General features: G+C 39.4%; 1 protein-coding gene across 3 annotated transcripts in view; it reads left to right on the plus strand.

Moving 5' to 3' along the window:
• Window positions 1-21,435, plus strand: part of DPF3 (double PHD fingers 3) — a 413,835-nt gene that overhangs the window by 240,089 nt on the left and 152,311 nt on the right. For all 3 annotated transcript variants that reach the window (XM_043989941.1, XM_043989942.1, XM_043989943.1), the window contains 2 exons: window positions 2,139-2,266; window positions 21,187-21,282. In XM_043989941.1, the coding sequence (XP_043845876.1) occupies window positions 2,139-2,266; window positions 21,187-21,282 (224 nt within the window). The remainder of the gene's footprint in view (window positions 1-2,138; window positions 2,267-21,186; window positions 21,283-21,435) is intronic.

Genomic DNA, 21,435 nt, shown 5'->3' on the forward strand with positions numbered 1-21,435 from the left:
ACCTGTCTCCCCCATTTTAACTCTTTATGAGTAGAGATTGTTTTATTCTTTGAACTTGTATCCTTAGTATACTGCCTGGCCCAGAAGATGCTTAGTATACTTGTTGATCAATTGTCGTCTCCCTAGGCAACATGGTAACTAGCCACATCTGGGTCAGGGGCAGGATAAGACATTAGTTGTATTGGAATAGAAGCTCTTTACCTCAGGAAGCTGTGCTAGCCACTTTCGTCTAGATTGGATACTTTGATGTGTGCTTACTTGGTCTTGACATCCAACAATTTTACGAACTATAAGTTTGTTGTGTTATATATGTATATATAAACATTTTATGTAAAAATGTTTTATATAAAATATATTTACATATATTACAATACTATATAATGTATGATTAAAGATATATTTAAAATATAGAAAATGTTTAATATAAACAATACATATGCACACATATACACACATACATATGTATGTATATACAAGTGTATACATATGCATACACACAGAATTATCCCTTCCACATCATGACTTTCCCCATTGCGGTTTCAGTATATTGCAGGTCAGCATAAGAAATTAAATGGGAATTTTTGGGGAGTTTTGCAGAATCCATAGATGATCTATGATGGCTAGCAGACAACATAGAAAAAGTTAGAAACTCAGAAATGCATAAAATATGCATAGTATTAAATAGTATCAACCAAAATTTTACGTTAAGGTACTGTAAATACCCCCTAAAAGCAAAAGCTAAACAAAAAAAATCAGACATCTTCTCTGGTACAAAAGGAGGGCCAAATAAATTTTGTGCTGATTTTTTAGATTGCAGGGACGCTGCACCCCTAAGCCCCACAGTGTGGAAGGGATAAGTCTATGTGTGTATGTGTGTGTTCATATATGCACATATATACATATACACATACATATGTACACACACATAAATCTATATATCTATCTTGACTCTTCCTTTATACCCCACAAATTGACAGATGGGGCAACTGAGGCTCAGTGAAGGTAATGAGCCCAGATTAGAATACAGGATTTTTGCTTCCTAGTCTAGTGCTCCATCTACTCCACCATGCCACCTGGTGCAGTGGATTTGTGTTAAATTGAAAATGTGTAGGCTTAAAGCATTAGTTAATCCTTTCATTCACATGAGGACATAAAAAAGAGAGACACATAAAAAGACTTACATCTTATGAGTCTTTAACCAGGACTTACATCCTGCAAGATCTCAGACCCATTTTTCCCTTCTTAACTCTGATAACATTTTTTCCCCTTAGCCTTGGTATTTACTTTTGTCAGGAGCTCTCTCTCTCTACTGACCTCCCTGGCTTCCTTTAAGTCCTAACTAAAATCCCATCTTTTACAAGAAGACTTCTCCAGCTCCTCTTAATTCTAGTGCCTTCCCTCCTCTTCCCTCTGTGGGCAGAAATCAGAGGGGGATCAGTTGCCTTTTCTTTCTGACCTCAAGTGCTTACTGTTTACCAGTAATGTTGGAGACCCAGGGGTTTTGCAGATCAGCTACAATAATGCCTTTGGATGCTGTCTTCCAGGGTGATAACTAGGAAGTACAAATTGTCACATTTAACTTGATTCTATGAGATGAATACTACTAGGAAAAAATTATATTAACAAATTATATACCTCCATGAACTTTCAAATCAAAATATTTAAAAATTGTTATATCTATTTTAGTGTACTACTTTGCCTATTTTCATCTAGCACATAGGTTGACATAGCAGGACAGCTAGGTGGCACCCTGATAGAGGATAGAACACTGGTCCTAAAGTCAGGACTACCTGAGTTCAAATCCAACTTCAGGCAATTAATGGCTGTGTAACCCTAGGAAAATAACTTAACTCTGTTTACCTCAGTTTCCTCATCTGTAAAATGAGCTGCAGAAGGAAATGATAAACTTCTTTAGTATCTTTGCTAAGAAAACCCCAAATGGGGTTATAAAAAGTTGGACATGACTGAAAAGAATGAATAACAAAATTACCACCAGACTCTTCTTGGAGGAAATTACTACTACCCTAGAGATCTTCTCCTGTCTTCCTTAGGGACCTCTGCTCCTTTTCACTTTGCTTAACTATCCCTCAGGTACTACCAAAATCCAACATCTTTTTCTGGTTTTTCTTGCTTTTCAGAAGTGGACCTGCCCCTAAAGAAAGATGGGTTCACATCAGAAAGTACCACACTGGAAGCCTTGTTACGAGGTGAAGGGATTGAGAAGAAAGTGGATGCCAAAGAAGAAGAGAGCATCCAGGAAATACAGGTATAGACTTCTGGTGGGGGGGCAATTACTGGAGGGATAAGAGAAAAGAGTTTGTTTTTACTTCCCCTGATTTCTCCCCTGCCTATCCTGAGATGAGGTCATCTGAGTACAATGTGGCGACATCCCTGTGTGGTCACTGTTGTTCTCTAATACCGTAGTCTGACAGGTTGAATTCATAGGGATCCTAGAGTTAGAGATGATGGAGACACTCTACCTTTTGGTTCTTAATAAATATTTGACTGATTGTTCAATAAATATTTATTAAGTGCCAACCATATACCAGGCAGTGTGCAAAGCACTGAGGATACATAAAAAGATAAAAGATAGTTCCTGCCCTCAAGGAGCTTACAGTCTAATAGTCGAACATTTATTAAGTGCCTACCACATGCCAGGCATTGTGCTAAGTGAAAAAAGAGGCAAAATATAATGCCTGTCTTCAAGGAGCTTTCACTCTAACAGTGAAGCCAACAAGCAAAGATACATACAAACAAACTCTATGTAGGATAAATAGGAAATAATTAACAGAAGAAAAGTACTAGAATTAAGAGGGGTTGGGGAAGGCTTCCTGGGAAAATGAGAACTTAAATAAAGCTAGGGAGAGAAATAGAAGGAAAACACTGGAGGAATGGGCCGGGGCGGGGCGGGGGGCACAGCCAGAGAGAGAATGCCTGAAGCCAAGAGGTAGAGTGTCTCCATCATCTCTAAATCTAACTCAGCTCCGGACATCCTCTCTCTGGCTGTCCCCCCATGCCTTGGATTTTTTCCTTCTTCTGTGACCTAAAATTTGGTTACAGCATGAAACTCATAAACATAAATTCCCCTACCCAAATTTCTTCCTTCCTTCCTTCCTTCCTTCCTTCCTTCCTTCCTTCCTTCCTTCCTTCCTTCCTTCCTTCCTTCCTTCCTTCCTTCCTTCCTTCCTTCCTTCCTTCCTTCCTTCCTTCCTTCCTGCAATGAGGGTTAAGTGATTTGCCCAGGGTCACACAGCTAGTAAGTGTCAAGTGTCTGAGGCTGGATTTGAACTCAGGTCCTCCTGAATCTAAAGCTGGTGCTTTATCCACTGTGCCACCTAGCTGCCCCAGTTGTGTCTCTTAATGCAGCCCAAGGTCCCTTTAGCTTTCTGGACTGCTATGCCACAGTGCTGACTTATATTGAGCTTGCAGCTCACTAAAACACACAGCTCTTTTCTAGAACAATTGTTGCCTATCTATTTTTCCTCCATCTTATACTTGCGAAACTTATTTTTATTCCCACTTATAAAACTTAACATTTATTCCTCTTGGATTCCATTTTATTGAGATAGATGCCAGGGGGCAGCTAGGTGACACAGTGGATAAAGCACCGGCCCTAGATTCAGGAGGACCTAAGTTCAAATCTGGCCTCAGACACTTAACACTTAGTAGCTGTGTGACCCCGGGCAAGTCACTTAACCCTCATTGCCTTGCCCAAAAAAAAAAGAAAAAAAAGAAAAGAAAAAAAAGAAAGAAATAAAGAAAGAAAAGAAAAGAAAAAGAAAAAAGAATGGTCTTGCTTGTCAAGTTTCTTTTTGGAGTACTAGATCTTAACAGTGTTAGCTCTCCCTCCCTGCTTTGCATCACCTGCAGATGTGAGGAGCATGCCACCTCTGTCTGTGTTCAAGTCATTGACAAAAATTTCAAATAGCCCAAGGCCAAACATGAATCCCTGGGAATCTTCCACTGGTGACCTACCCTATTGATACTGAACCATTTTCTCTTTAGAGCCTTTCTAGCTAACCAGTTCTGACTCCATTTAATTGTATTATTATCCTTTTTTAAAAAAAAATATTAAAAAAATTTTTAGTAATAAACATTTTTATTTATAGTTTTGGGTTTCATTTTTTATCCTTCCTTTCCTCTCTCCCCTCCCCTCTCCCTGAGGTGGCAAGCAATCAGATATGGGTTTGTATTATCATATAATCTATATTATTTCTTCTTTTCCACAAGAATAGTAAGAGAGACTTTATGAAAAACTTTGCTAAAATCTAGGCAAACTCTATTCACAACATTCTTCTCTTTTACTGGTTTAGTAATCCTGTCAAAAAAGGAAATGCAGTTAGTCTGGCATTTCCTGTCCTTGAAGAAGCCAGGGTAGTTCTTTGTAATTGCTGCTTCCCTTTCTAGATGTTCACCACTCATCTCTGTAGTGATCTGTTCTATAACTTTCCTGGGAAATGAAGTTAAGCTCATTGGCCTATGGTTTGCAGACTGTTCTCTTCTTTTTGGAAAAAAATTGGGACATTTGCCCTTCTCCAATCTTGTGGTAATTCCCCTGTTTACCATGGCTTAGTAAATCACATCTGCCTTTTTTTTTTTTTTTTGGTGATTTGAGCATGCAGTTCTTCTAGGACAAATGACTTGAATTCATCAACTTGATGTTCTTTTATGATCTCCTTACTTATGTTGTTTTTCAACTCCCTGTGAGTCATTTTTGTCCTGTCATTTCTGGTACTAAGGTCATTGTCCTTGACAGGGAAAAAAGAAACAAAATAAGATCTGAGTACTCTACTTTCTCTTTGTTGTCAGTTATCATTATTCCACCCACCCCAAGCAAAACTCCTACCCCTTGCTTAATTTTCCTTTTTCTCCCAATATAGCTAAAAAAAAAACCCAACCAAAAGGGTTGTACCAGGCTCCCCCTCTAGCTGCATTTCATTGTGAATTTTGGCACTTCTCCCACTATTTCTACAGGATGATGCCACAGTCTTCAAAATTATCCTCTGTTAGCCAGCTTTGCTTCTGTCTTCTGCACATTTCATCTTTTTTCTTCCTTTAGGATATACACTTTTGTTTGAATTTGTCTTAAGTTAGTGTACAGGTAAATCTTCTTACTTTGATAAATAGTGCTTCCCCACTCCTTTTTCTTTGTTTCTTTTTTAGCTAACCTATTTGATTTCAAATAAGATATACTCATCCATAGCCATAATCCATTCATAAGTTTCAACCCATGAAGTCTCTGAACTATATGAGGTCAAATTTTCCACCAGCAGTTCTTTGACTTGTTGCTAAATTTTGGTATGTGGACATCATGAGTTTTGCTACTTTCTCCTATGAATTTCTGGGTATCTCTACTGCTATTCTTTTTTCTTCATTTTAGCTGCTCTCTATGATATCTCTATCTCTATTTCTATCTCTGTCTCTATCTCTATGCTAGTCATGCTCCCTCTCCTATTACTCGTTTGTCTTTTTTTGTTTAAAGCTCTTTTGATTAAATTTGTGGGACACTTGACAAATATATTCTTGATGGGTATTTTTGGGTATACTCCATCTCTGGCCAGTAATCTGTCATTCCTATATTTTAAACTGTGATCCAAAAGTCTGAATCCCATTCTCAGACAACACCTTCTTAGTCAGTTTACCAAATTCACTTTTATTCTCTTTGTTCCTTGCCTTCAGTGGACAAGAGTGAGGGATTCACTTGTGCATCTATGATCTTCAGGTTTTTTCCTGACTTCATAATTATTGGTATCACTTCTTTCCATTAGAATAATTTGTTCCCATAGTGAACATCAGAAGTGGGGAGTAGTCATCCTTTTTCATAAGTTTTAGGAGCGTCTCCATCTTGGATATATGCCCTAGGAAGGCAGCAGACCTCTCGGTTGTTATCAGATTAAAAAAACCTCTCAGTACCTCTGAGTAGTGAATTACCAATCACCCCTATTCATCAATTCTCCTTCATTTTTCTATTGATCCATGCCAGATGATCTCTTTCCTGATGGCTTCCATGGCTTTGCTGTATTATTCTTTGAGGGCAAAGTAACTTCTTGCCTCATAGAGCATTTAGCAACCTCCTTTTCATGAAGAGCCTTAAATCTGCCTTTGGATTCAAATTTTACAGCTCTCCTTTTCTTCCCCCTTTTCCTCTACTTTCCAACATCCTGACAATGCTCATTCTCCTCTTTACCTCAGATGCCAGGGGCAGCTAGGTGGCTCGGTGGATAGAGCACTGGCCCTGAAGTTGAGAGGACCTGAGTTCAAATCTTACCTCAGATGCTTACTAGCTATGTGACCCTGGAAAAGTCACTTAACCCCAATTACTTTAAACATCCAGGGTCATCTCCAGTCATCCTGATCTATATCTAGCCACTGGACTCAAATGGCTCTGGAGGAGAGAGTGAGGTTGGTGACTTTGCACAGCCCTCACTTAAATTCAATTCAATCCAAGTCATGACATCACCCTGATGTCATGGTCCTCTTTGAGAATGAAGGACAAATAACAAACAAACAAACCTCAGATGCTCCCCTTTTATTTTTGGTGGGACCATGGGGGTTAAGTGACTTGCCCAGGGTCACACAGCTAGTAAATGTCAAGTATCTGAGGCCAGATTTGAACCCAGGTCCTCTTGACTCCAGGGCCGGTGCGCCACCTAGCTACCCCCCAGATGCCCTTTTCCCCTGCATTGAAGTCTTACTTTATTCTTTTATGTTGTCCCCAACAAATTGAGGAGTGGATAAGCGTTTTCCAAGTCTATTAACCTCCTCCAGAGGGAGATTAACCTACACTTGAAACATAGCTAAAAGTCATTCACTTATGGCAAAAATACAAGCATAGCATACTTGATACAAATTACTGCATAATTTCCCTTACTCTCCCTACTGGTTGAGATTTTTAGCCTTTTAAAAAACTTCTTGTGGGTGTTTACACCTGGACCTCTAAGCACCTCATTCAAACTTTTATAGCCAGTGTGTATTATCTCTTAATAACTTGACAAACCCTGCTTATTTCCTTCCCATAATCTGTCATAATACCACAACCACATCCCTTCTGAAGAAGAAACAATATTTATTATTTTTTTGGTAGGCTGGGATAATTTTCCTTTAAGGTGGCAAGGAGGTTGCCTTGGGAATTTGAATGGTCTTTAGGGCTACCAGTATTAAATGCCCAGCCTATAGGGAGCTGCTGTTCCTGAAGTTTGGCAGAGTTCCCAGTCCCCTGTGGGACATCTTTCTGACCCAGAGTTGCTGCCCCGGTGAATGTGAAGGCCAAGGGGAATATCATTTGTTTATTAGTAATCAGATCCTGATCATCCTTTATTATAGGCTATTTATTATCATTGCTATTGTATTTTATATGGACCAGGTGTGTGTCAATGCATTCCAGTCCTGAGACTGAATCACTGGAGTGACTCGAGTTAGGCCTAGCCAGAATATTTGGTATTATTTTCTGGAATTGGACTGCAATGACTTGGTGGTTAATTTTGTACTTTAATTAGAGGAAGAGTGGTTGGAGCCATGGGATAGACAGAGGTATTGGCATACATGTGGAGCCTTCTCAAAGAGCTAAGGAGAGGGCCTCTAGTAGGATTATCCAGATGGATGCTTAAGGAAGTTGGCAAGGAGAATAATAATATTTCATAAATCAGTATCTCCTGATTTTTACTAAGGGTTTTAGAAAAGCTAGATGACCAGTATGAAGACAATGAAAACAAAATGGTTTTGTGCATCCAGCAATTGGAGACCATTGTGGATGTAGTTTTGGTTTTGTGTTTGTCTTGTTCTCCTGGGAGACCTATGATCCTTAAACTGTCTCTGTACATTTTGTCTTCAAGGTCAATGGATTTAGCTTATATGGGGATCACGCGTGAGAGCGCATGTGCATGCATGCATGTGTGTGTGTTTAACATTATTCCTTTTTGCTTTTCTTCTGCCAGGCTTTTTGTCCACTTGAGTATTTTTGTATTCCAAATATGTCCATTTTTCTTTTGCTTCTTTGGAGAAACTTTCCAGTATAAACTCAATTTTTTCCCCAAATCCAATGAATTCTTTTATTTTTGCATTGAGAACTATCATTTCTGACATATAGCCATTCATAATTTATACACTTATGGATTTTATTTCTCTTTTATTTTCTCTTTTGAACCATTCTGAAATTTTTTTAGTTCCACATTCTCTTGGTATTCCACAGGATTCTGTGTTTTATCAGGTATTGGTTCACTTTACTTTGTCTTTATTTGTTATTAGAGCTTTGTAATCTCTTTGAGTGCTTAGTATTTGTTCTTTCCTCTAGTTTTAGAATCTTCTTTGTTGATTTATCCATTCATGCCCTGGGTTTTTATTGAGTTTTCTTTATTTTGAAATCTTTGTTATTTCAGCTCCCCCCCCCACCCCATTGCCTTGTCAATCACTTTTTGTCTCCTCCTTTGCTGCTGGTTACACTCATTTGACTGGATGATAAAGTGACCTCAGTTTTCACCCATACTGTGGGATTTAGGGTCCATTATCCTAGTTCCCCATCATGAGTAGTTTCTGAGAGTAGAGGTAGGGAGGGAGATAGGATTGGCCTTATTTAGGTTTTGGTGTCGTATCCTTCAGGCCTGGTACAATTACATTGGTTCAGGGAAGCTAGGTGGTGCAGTGGATAGAACACCAGCCCTGGAGTCAGGAGGACCTGAGTTCAAATCCAGCCTCAGACACTTACTGGCTGTGTGACCCTGGGCAAGTCACTTAACCCCAGTTGCCTCACAAAAAACAATTACATTGGTTCCCTGCTTCTGTTCCTCCCTTAGTTCTCCTTTTCTTCTCTGGTTAAGCTTAATCAGCATCTGATGCTTTTTTTCAGAGTAGGAAGGAGGGTGAGGAGGGTGTTTCCAGGCCATCTCTGAAGTCTTGGGGGTCCCTTAATCTAGGACCACCTCAAGTAGAAGGCATCTACCCCTCCCTGTTCCCCCCAGATTAATGTCTATTGCTTGTTGTTCTTGTTCATAGGGCAAGGACATGATATACGTCAGCAAAGTCTCTGCAGTAGGAGGAGATACCAATATGAGCCTATGCATTAACTACAAAGTCAGATTGAAGAGGGGTGCTGAATGAATACTTTAAGGATGAGTGGTTTTGTCTTAATTTATAAGGACTTTATGTTTAGATTCTTACTTTTTTTGTCCTGTGAATTCAAATATAATTGCTGTATATCTGATATATAATTTCTCCTTGGGGGGATAGGGCTTGAGAGTTAGTGGGAAGTGGGGAGAGTGTTTAGTTCACCATCTTGTCAGTACTGTTGTGTGTATGTGTTTTTTAAGGCTTGTATATTGAAGGCAGAGGGGCAGTTAATGAACTGCTCATTGGAAAAGGACAATGAAGATGGTGGGGGGGGGGCAGGACTAATAGGCTTCAGGTGGGAACTGCAGCCTCAGGCCCAGAAATCTTACTGGTAAAAATGATGAATCCTGCTAAGATTAACACTATAAGCAAAGAGAGTGGGAATGAGGATGAGAATTGGGAGCCATCATTGGTGGTAAAAGAGCCTCAGATTTACCCTATGCCTTCTCCTTCCTTCTGCTTCCCTTTCCCCACCCCTTCTATAATTTCCTGTACAGAGGGATCAGCTCTTACTGCCATGGAAATTGGGAATTTGCAGAAGTTTAAACAGCAACCTAATGAATAATTAGAACAACATTTAATGAGTTCCTTGGTCTAATGTAGGAAATGAAGACCTGCTTTCAGCCACAGAGTTTCATAGACTTGGGGATCTTACAAATAATTTACTTTAGTAAAGCCAGTTAAATATGTATGGGCCCCAAATGGAGACTGTTCTTTGTCCTTTTTTAAGTGGCTAAGATGAGACTAGTCTTCTGAAGAGGAATTCCTTCTGTAGATAGTTTCAGCAAGGAAGGGGATTAAATTCCTAAAAATGAGATGGATTTAGAGAACTAGATTTATGTCTCTCTCCCTTCCCATCTCCTATGACCAGTATGTGTCAAGGACAGTTATATTCTGCTAATCCCACGCTAGTGGCATCAGGCATTAGTTGTGGGCTCCTCCTACCAATCATTATACAACCCTGGGCAAACCAACTTGTGAAGTCTGGTAGGGGGCATTGAGTCTTTCTGCTCTGTCAAGACATAAGATGTCTCAGAAAAACTTCACTCTTCTTGGACATTCAAGCTATTCAAGTCTTTTTATTCATAACTGAGGGACCCTTGGGGTGAGTCCTCTAAGGGCAAGGGTCAAGGTTTCTCTGAGGCTCATGCTATTCTTTTTTTTTTCTTCTTTTTCTTTTCTTTTTTTTTTAGTGAGGCAATTGGGGTTAAGTGACTTGCCCAGGGTCACACAGCTAGTAAGTGTTAAGTGTCTGAGGCCGGATTTGAACTCAGGTACTCTTGACTCCAGGGCCAGTGCTCTATCCACAAGGCTCATGCTATTCTAACAGCAGGACTTGAGGGATCTTGAGACCATAGGCCCAAGTCATGGTGGATTGGAAAGGCTGCTGGATACTGTTGGTCAGATTACATTTATACCAACCCTCAATGAGTCCATAGGGGTACATCAGTTTCCATCAGGAATTTTAGAGGGGAAGACCACTGAGGGAAGGGGCACCTTTACTCAGGTGGAGATGAGTAAAAGATCCCCTGTCTGGGTCATAGCTGTGGTGGCTAATTAAAGTGAATATATTGTGGGAATGGATATTATAAGTCTTGGGAGTGAGCATGCCAGAGAAATCACAGGAACGATCCCTATCCCTATAGGTAAAGTCATTTTAAAATTGTATTTTGTGATTCATAAGTATTTCATTACATTTTAATTTCTAGGTGAATCACTGGCCTGGACTGAGTTAAGCCTGGACCATAATATCATCTTTCTGTTAGCATTGTACCAACCTTATACATGTTTCACCAGTTTGCTTCACCCACCAATCCACTCTATCAATTTCCTTTACTTTTCAATTATTTCACTTGCCTTTCCTTACTTTTGTAACGATTGGAATAACGCCACCTGCTGGATACTTACTGTAGAGGAGTTCTGCCCATGAAGGGAAGGTCTTTGAGGGCAAGACCAGGAGTCAGGAAGTGACGCGGGCTAGTGGGAGGAGGAAGGAAGAGACTGGCACTCAGTCTCGCTCTCTTTCCTGGGGACGCTGGCGGAGAAGGGAGCTAGAAATGTGCTCTCCCTTTAATAGATAGAAATCTAGGCCTTTCTCTCTCTTTACCAAATTCTTATTCTCCTTAATAAATGCTTAAAAGTCTAACTCTTGCTAAAGCTTATAATTTATTGGCGACCACTCATTAGATATTTTAGACAGACTAGCTAGAATTTTAGCCCTTAACACTTTGCCTTGTCTCCCTCCCTCTGTGTCTCTCCCCTCCCCCCCCCTCATCTTCCTTTCTAGGTCCAATTCACTAATCCTTAACTTGATCCTTCATAATTCTTTTATACCCTCATTAATTGTCCTTGATTCTGCTGTTTTTTCAACCCCTAAGGAGAATCTGGTCCTAGAGACTGGTCTTTAAATTTCCCCCAATCTCCCCTCCCCTCCAGGGCCTGGGGTAGTGTGGTCTATGGGGTCACAAACAGCCATGCATGACTAAACAACTGAACAACAACAGTTCATCTTACCTCTCCTCTCTCCGAATGTCTAACCATCTTCTAATCTCTGTTGATTCTACCTCTATAATTTCTCTTTCATTCCTCTCTCCCTGCCTATTTCCACTGCTGCCATTCTAGTTCATCTCTTTATCTCCTACCTGACCTATTGTAATAGCTTCCAGTCTCTCCATTTTCTAATTTGTTCTTCATATGATTGTTCAAGTAAGTTTTGCAATGCAAATCTCTCTGACCACATTGCTTCCTGGCTTAACAGTCTTTACCATTGTCTAAAAGACCAAATACAAGCTCCCCTTTCAAGCCCTCTGGAATGGTCTCCCTTTCTTCAAGCACCCATCTTCTTATGGAACCTTCTCAGATTTCTCTCTTCCCTTTGCTTCCTGTCTTACATATTACATGCACAATATGTAATAAGATACAATAACACACTACACAGAATAACATACAATAATACAAAACATGTCATAATGATACATGTTATATCTATACAAACAAATGTGAATAATTAGTAAAGCAAGGCAATGCAACAAAAATATGTTTATCAACATAGTAACAATGCACATAGGCAGCATATAGACAAATAGCAAGATTTCACACAGCTAACATGCAAATATATCTATGATATACAGTAATTACCATGGGTACTAATCAGCATATATAATAATATCTAGCATTTATATAACATTTTAAGGTTTGCAAAGCACTTTATATATTTTAACCCATTTTCAATTATATCCAAAGTACATATTACAATAATACTATGATCTAGCTATATATGAAACTTCCTCAGTTTCTCCTGTAACATCAGAACAACCTCCCCAGTGGGTCTGTGTTATTACATAAGCACCAATACAAAGCTATTTGATTTCTTACCTGCAGTAGAGGAGGTGACTTTTGGTCTACCCCAGATCCCTAAGCTTTGGGGGGTGAGCCCCAAATGTTCTGGGAGCTCTCTGAGGGGGAAAGCCTTTGCAAGAATCAAAATAAATAGTAACCCATGAGAATTTTGTAAAATCATGTCTGTTGTTTAAAATTGTATAACCTATGAATTTGGAAATAAGGTTAGGCTTTAGGTCCATCAACCATGGTTGGCCCTTATCCTTGTGGAAGAATGTTAATTTCTGGATTGTTTAAGCTATGACACATAGTCTTTGGTCCACCAAAACCCAGTTGATATGCTGGGGACAAGTAAATGTTTAATTGGGGGGAGAGTATAAATTACTGGGGACTTCTTCCTTCCCTCTTCACCCTTAGCTCAGTTGATCATATATATAATCATAGGCTATAATCACAAAAGATGGAGTAAATGTGTTAACCAGGTGTTAACACCTCGTTTATCCCTTTAGGAAGTTACCCCCTTAGGAATATTTCTCTTTGAGTCAGAAGAGATCAACATTATTGGCTGAATACAATAATTATTGCCCTTATGCAGTTTAAGGTTTATAATCACTTTATATGTATAATCTCCCTTGATCTTTATAACAACCCAATGAAAAAGTGCTACAGATATTAATGTCCCTACTTTACAGGTGAGGAAGCTTAAATTGAGAGAGATTACTTACCTTACAGCCATAGGTGTTAGGGTAGTGGGATTCAAAACTAGATCTCCCTGAATCCAGGTCTTTGATTACCTCTATTGTGGTATGAACCATAATGGTGTCTCCAGCCTGGTCTTAGGAGCTTTGCCAATTTACTGCCAATTTACTAGAGTCAAGAAGAACCAAATTCAAATCTTATCTCAGGTTTTATGACCCTGGGCAAGTTACTTAACCACTCTCAGTCTAATCTTTTCCATCTACAAAATGGGGACAATAATGGCACCAATCTCACTGTGTTCTTATAAGGACCAAATAAGAAACCATACATAAAGTGCTTCACAAACCTTAACAGATTTTATAAATGCCATGTTGTTGTTATTATTATTATTAGTGTGACCATGGGCCACCCAATCAACTCTCTGAACCTCAATTTTCTTATTTGTAAAATGGGGATAATAATGCCTATGCCACCTACCTCATAGGATTGATACAAGGATCATATGAAATGTCCATAAAATACTTCATATACTGTAAATCGCAATATAAATCTGAGCCATTTTTTGAACTTATGATTCACTTCTTCCAATTAGGTTTGTGATCTTGAACCAGGAATTAAAAAACCCTGGGCATGATGTGTAAAATGAGAGGGGTTGGAATAGATGATCATGAAAGTCTCTGCAAGCTCTGAATTTCAATGAATTCAACTGCAAAGCACAAAACATCTTATCTCATGAAATATACTGGGACTGGAATAACTGTCCATCTCTCTTCTCTCCCCACCCCACCCCACCCCCTTAGACAAAGAAAACTAAGGCACAGAAAGGACAAAGCATTTAGAATTGGAAGGGATTTTAGAGGTCGTTTAGTTCAACCCCTTTATGTTATAGAGGAAGAAACTGAGTCCCAGAGAATTCAAATTTCTTCTCTAGGCATGCACAGCTAGTCAGTAACAGACCTGGAACTTGAAACTGACTCTTCTGGTGACATGTCTATTTTTCTTTCCACTATATCACATTAACTTTCTTTCAAGGATACCTTTCTTTATGGATTTATGTAAATGCCAAGGAAGAAAAATATGAGCATTATTCTGAATTTGTATTTTGGTCCATGGATCCACTCCTTATTGTTGTCCAAAGGGGAGAGAACTTAAGAGAGAAAACTACCCTCAAAGTCTAAGAAAACTGGTAGATACAATGGTTTTGTGAGCATACAATGAAGACGATGCCTCCTTAAAAAACCTTACTTCATGATGCCTCCAAGGTTTTTTTTTTTTGGATCCTGGTTTCTGCCAGATCAGCCCAATGCAATCTTTTTGAAGACATTAGCTCATAGATACATAGATTTTAAAATTAGAAGGGACATTAGAGGTCATCTAGTTCTATCCCCTCATTTTACAAATGAGGAAATGGAAGTTTGAATGCCTAAGTGATGTGTCTTAGGTCTTAATGTAATAAGTGACACAGGTGAGATTTGAACTCAAGTGTCTTGACTATATAAATCCAGTGTCTTCCCACTCTACCATATTGCTGTGAATTGGAAGTTGCTTCTTCATGTTTACGGTTTGGGCATGATTCTCAAAGTTCATGGCATCTGCTAATGAGGTCCCACATATCCCAAAACAACCTAGATAATATATGTAAAGTACTTAAATTAGGTCTGCTCATTATGGCAATTTGAATGAGGGCTATTTGTGTGAATTCTAGAAATTTTAAAATAAAAAGGAGATGTGATTAGCTTCTCCTACCAATTTCAGGTCTTACGTTTGACAGCAAAGGCCTCTTCAAATGCGTGATGATGTGATAAATTGGTGTCCACAATTGGGAGGGCGGAAAGGAGAAAAACTAATATACAAGGCCTACCCCTGAATGATATTTATTTAAGGTAGTTCTGGATAGCCAAGGCTTCAGGAGGGTGAGACAGGAAGTTGCTACTGATGTTCTAGTCTGCTTTGATATTGGTGTGCTGATGTGGCAGCTCTAAAGATGGCTTCCCAGCTTTTCTGTTTTGTAGAGGAAAAGTCCCATATTTGACATATGTTAGGGATGTTTCCTTGATTCCCAGGATGATAATTGGTGGGGAAAAAGATATTTTCTATTGCCTCTACTCTCAATTATACCCTTTGGGATTATTGAGCATTGTAATTGGTAGGGCAGGTAGGTGGCACATTGGATAGAGCACCACACCAGGAGTTAGGAAGACTTATCTTCCTGAGTTCAATCTGGCCTCAGTCATACTTACTAGCTATGTGACCCTGGCCAAGTCACTTCATCCTGTTTGCCTCAGTTTCCTCATCTATAAAATGAGCTAGAGAAAGAAATGGCAAACCAATCTAGTATCTTTGCCAAGAAAACTTCAAAGGGGTCATGAAGAATCAGACAAGACTGGAAACAACTGAACAACAAGTTGGTTGGCAAGGGGGAGAGAAGAAAAAAGAAAAGAGGGAGAAAATCTGACATTCCATGTCTGACTGTGTCTGTTTGCATAGAGGTAGGCTCTGCTCTTAATGACCTGGACTCATCTTCTGAGAAACTCTCCTCTGGGCAGGCAGTCATGTTTTCTTTGTGTTACCTCTATTGGGTAATATGGTGTATAGATTTTCTGCTGTATGTACCAGCTGAATGTTGATGTAATTTTCTAGTGTCTTTCCACAGATCTTTAATAGTCTTCCCAATTTGCTTCTGCTCGGATATTGTGTGATACCTATCCTTAGGTTCTTTGCTAGCTCCACCTTTTCTCCTATGGTTCTTACTTGGCCAATGGCTACCAAATATACTTTTCTGGCAGGTTCTCAAATGTTTTTATATGTTATTTCAAATATTCTCCATCAGAAAATGCATTCATTCATGATGGTTATAGCAATTATTAACTGTTTTGGTATAATTGATCTAATTGAATTCATGCCGTCAAACTAAAAAATAACCTTTCAAAATGTCAATCTGAGTATGCTCATCTCCTTTATGAAACCATTCGAAATATTGGTACTATTTTGTCATCCATTTCATGATTTCTGGAGTTTTGTTTTAAGTGAAGATTTTTCAATGAATTTAGTGTCTTCAAATTTTCCCTCTTCAGATTTTAGAAGTCTCGTCTTTTGAGTCCCTGCTGTATATCATCATGGATGGCATGTATCTATCCTTCCCTCCCTCCCATCCCCCTTACATGAAAGATGATCTGGACTTTAAGGGGTCTTCTTGTCATCATTGCCTTAATATACTCCTTTCCTGCTCCCTTCTACCACATCAGCACTACTGCCTTTTGCTGCTGCTGCTACTACTATTGCTACTATCACTACTGCTAGTACTGCTGCTGTTGCTACTACTAACTACCACCCCACCAGCCCTAGCACCCCCAGCACCTCCACCCAGGATCTGTTCTTGAGACTAGGCCTCCTAAACCCCAGGCCGAGGTTTTCTCTATTAGACTCACCATGCTGTCTCTCTGCCAGGGTGCTATTTCATGGCCAAGGAAAAATGAATCATTGGCCTGACATACATAGAAGTAGCTGATGGCTATGTAGCTAATTCCAGCAGAGAGGCCAGAAATGGATGTCTGAACTGCTTGGAATTCTTAGGAGAAATAATTTGATATACATATGTTGTTGTTGGTCAGTCATTTTTCAGTGGTGTCTGACTTTTTGTGACCCCATTTGGGGTTTTCTTGGCAATGATGCTGGAGTGGTTTGCCATTTCCTTCTCCAGCTCATTTTACAGACAAGGAAACTGAGGTAAACAGGGTTAAGTGATTTGCCCAGGGTCACACAGCTAGTGTCTGAGGCTGGATTTGAACTCAAGAAGATGAGTCTTCCTGACTGCAGGCCTGGCACTCTGTCTACTATGCCATCTAGCTGTCTCTGATATACATATAGGAAGAGCATGGTCAGGATATCTTGGTTCACAGACCAGCTCTGATAACTTACTAGATGTATGACCATAGGCAAGACACTGTGAACTTCTCAAAATCTTAGTTTCCTCATTTTTGAAGTGGAGAATAATAATATTCTTCCTACGCCATCTACATTTTGTGAACAGCCCTTATAAACCATAAAGAGCTATGTAGGGGCAGCTAGGTGGCACAGTGGGTAAAGCATCGGCCCTGGATTCAGGAGTACCTGAATTCAAATCTGGCCTCAGACACTTGACACTTACTAGCTGTGTGACCTTGGGCAAGTCACTTAACCCCCATTGTCTCCCCCCCCCCCCCCCCGGCAAAACAAAAAAACAACAAGAGCTATGTAAATGCCAGTGAATGTTCTATGTATGTTGATGGTATTGTATTGATAACATGATTTTATCTACTGTGGTCAGGATATAGGCATCCTTCCTTGGCAAGAAGGGGGCATGAGAAGACTGCACAACTACCTCTCATGAGACCCTTGTTTTGAATGTAAGGCTTGGAAATGAAGTGCCATGAATGATAATAATTCCTCATGTCTAAGTGGTACCTGATGCTTTTCAAAGTGTTTTCCACAGACATGATGCCATTTTACCCATGCAATAATCCGGTGAGGCTGAAGACTATTCCAACCCTTCCAGTATCAGTGATTTTTCTCAGTGTGGGCATTTCTTCAATTGACACAAATTGCAATTCCTCCATGTGTTAGTAGATAATATCATAAATTTCTATAGTCAAAAGAAATCCATCATCTGGTAGCCAAGCCTTTGACTGATGAGACACTGAGCCTACAATTCATCATTAAGCCTTTACTGGAAGCCTTAGAGGTTTGGCACAGCCTGTAAAACTTATATTCCATTGTCATAACTTTTGAAATCCCAGGGTCTTCTCCATGCCATGATGGGGCATTTGGAATAAGACTTATATGGAGGGAGTATGGGTCAGGATATTATTAGTTTCATTTTAAGATTATAAAGGAGTCACAGTGAGGCTGTAAGTTACCCAAGATTATACAATGAATAGATGATAAAACCACATTTAGAACACAGGACCCTTGATATCTAGTTAATTGATTTTTTTTGCCCCATCATGAATCATGGTGCTACGTCCTTTTAGTTTATGCAAAAGCTCTGAAAAATATAAATAATACATACCCACTTAACTAGTAGGTGCAAATAGCCTAACTGAAGGGTATAACAGAGATGCCAATGTAGCCTTATCAAAGAAACCAAATAATGGACTGGACACTGAAAGCCAGCAAAATCTGATGCCCATAATATTAAGTAATTAGAAATATATAGCCCCTCAACCTATTCATTTGTGAAATGAAAATAATAATGGTAACAAAATTCTCAGCATTGTTTCTAAGGAATAATTAAATAAATGATCTTTAAACCAAATAAAAATGCAATGACTATTAAGTAATGAATTTCAAACGATTAGAATTTATTATGCTTAAACAACAACAGGTTATTATAAGCAGAATATTAACATTGACCTGATTAGGCAAATAGGAAGTTACTTGTTTTCCTTAAACAGAGCAAAAGATCCAGATTGGCAGGACTAGAAGAGAGATGACATTTTTGTGTTGCTAAGCGGGGACACTTCAGAAGAGTAAAGGAAGAGTTATGCTTTTTTAAAAGACTTTAGCAAAACCTCTTCAGTGGATACATAGAGAGATTTGTTGGGCCATCTAAAATTATTTATTTATTATCTTGAATTTAATGAATACAGAAAAAAGTGTTTTCCATATACCAAAGTTGAACAGAAGAGGATTATATGTGAAAACATAAATATACATAAAATTTCTCTTCTTTTCCTTTAAAAAATAGTAAATTCACCATGTTGCTTTCAAAGCTGTCCTACTTGTGTGGGATTCCTTCTGAACACTTCTGTCAGCTTCTATTCTGTGCATTAAAAAATTGGTTCAAGGGGGCGGCTAGGTGGACGCAGTGGATAAGTGCCGGCCCTGGACTCAGGAGTACCCTGAGTTCAAATCTGGCCTCAGACACTGAACACTTACTAGCTGTGTGACCCTGGGCAAGTCACTTAACCCCAATTAGCCTCACTTAAACCCCCCCCCCCCCCCCCAAAAAAAAAATTGGTTTCAAAATTTTTTTTCTTTCTTTGGTCAACCCTATCATTAGATACTCTTACACAAGTTTCCTTTACTCCCTTGCCATGAATGAACAGGATCAGTGATGAAGAATGCTACCCATCTCTTGACAGAGAGGTGATGAACTCAGGGTGAAGAATAAGAAGTACATTTTTTGGATATGGTCAATGACAGAATTAGTTTTGCTTGACTATGCATATTTGTTACAAGAATTTTTCTTTTTTCCTTTTTTTTTGGGGGGGGGTGTTGCTGTGAGATTGAGATAAAACAAATGATAATTAATTGAAAAAACTAATGAAAAATAAGCTTAGTCAAGCAAAACAAACTTTCCTATTTACCATTGTAAGTGTGTACTTTTTGCCCGTGTAGATAAATTAATGTCTATGTGGATCTGTCTAAATATGGTTTGCAGGGAGGTATGAATCTCAATCCTCCCTCTCTAAGGGAGACTTTAATTTTGCCACGAGGGCACCAGATCAAGTCATGAAGCTGGCCCACGTTAATCTCCACAGAGAGAGGATACCACAGTAGAATTTTATTTATCTGTGCTGCCATGTCCTCCTCCCTCCCCCAATAAGCTAAATATTCCTAGTCTCAGGGAAATAAACTTTTTTGGTTCAAGCTTCTTACCAGATTGTTCTCTTTTAATAGGAAGGAATATCCGAGCTATATCCAAAGGCTTGACTCCTTTCTCCCCAGATACCACTTATACAAAGACTATCATAAATGGTGAATCACAAAGAAACCCATTTATCTGAGCCAGTTTCAAACAGAAATTAGACAAATTATGTAGACTAGGTCATACCAGACAATGCACACAGTGAATGGGTTCTCCCATTCATCCTATGATATCACATGCAGATCAACTAAGAGAGTATCTGATCCCATCCAAAGGGAAAGACCCAGAAGTTTCCAGTGTATGGTAAATTGGAACTAGGGACATATTGACTCCTCTGGCTGTCAGCTTCTTTTCAGAGTCTTCCTTTCCCTCCTGAGACCTCCTTCTCAAGAGAGCCTGGAGCGGTGTGTACCCTTTCTTAAAGCCAGAAGCTAGAAAAAGAATCTCCTTTACCAAGCTCTCACCAACTCTGCCCTTGAGGGCAGCTAGGTAGCACAGTGGATAAAGCGCTGGCCCTGAAGTTGGAAGGGCGTGAGTTGAAATCTCACCTCAGACACTTACTAGCTGTAAACATCCTGGGCCATCTGATATATATCTTACTACTGGACCCAGATGGCTCTAGAGGAGTGAGTGACCTTATACAGCCCTCCCTCACTTAAAGCCAATTCACTGCAAGTCATGATATCACCCTGATGTCAGGAACAAACAAACAAACCAACAAAGTGTGCATTGTTGAGTTCCAAATTGCTTTCCAGGATGCCTGAACCAATTAATAGTTCCACCAATGGTGCTTCACTGCCTATCTTTCTTCAGCCCCTCCAATGAGAGTGATTTTTCTTTTTTGTCATCTTTGCCAATCTGATAGGTATGAGGTAGACTCTCAGAGTTTTTTTAAATTAATTTTCCTAATTGTTAGTGATCTCAATCTTTTAAAAATATATCTATGGATTACTTGGACTTCTTTAATGTCATTTTTTTTTTAAAAGGAATCCCTTCTTTGGAAAAGGCCAAAGTTCGATGGTTTTGGAATGTTTAGGTTAGAGGAGGTTGGTGGTGTTGAAAAAAATATCCATATAGGGGCAGCTAGGTGGTGCAGTGGATAGAGCACCGGCCCTGGAGTCAGGAGTACCTGAGTTCAAATCCGGCCTCAGACACTTAACACTTACTAGCTGTGTGACCCTGGGCAAGTCACTTAACCCCAATTGCCTCACCCAAAAAAAAAATCCATATAGCCAAATTGCCCAATATATGGACAGCACTTCTGTCTTCTAGGCATCGCTAGCATTTTCTTCTAAAGTCTCTCTGCCATAATAATGATTTTATAAAATTCTGATTGGCTGAATTCTTCTTCCCTGCTCCTTCCTCTTTTCTTGGCTATTCCCTCTTCAAACCTCCCCACTCTCTTTCTGTAATTTCAGAGGGTTCTGGAAAATGATGAAAACGTAGAAGAAGTGAATGAAGAGGAGGATTTAGAAGAAGATACTCCTAAACGAAAGAACAGGACCAGAGGACGGGTAAGTTAGGGGCTCTACATAGGAGGAAAGGAAGTTACCAAAATACTCCATAAGATCATGGACCTTGTGCTGAAAGGGGACCTCAGGGGCCCATCTAGTCCACCCTCCTCATTTATGTCTGAGGAAATAGAATCCTAGGGGAGCTTAAGTAAC

This window comes from Dromiciops gliroides, chromosome 2 (assembly GCF_019393635.1).
Source record: "Dromiciops gliroides isolate mDroGli1 chromosome 2, mDroGli1.pri, whole genome shotgun sequence".
NCBI lineage: Eukaryota > Metazoa > Chordata > Mammalia > Microbiotheria > Microbiotheriidae > Dromiciops > Dromiciops gliroides.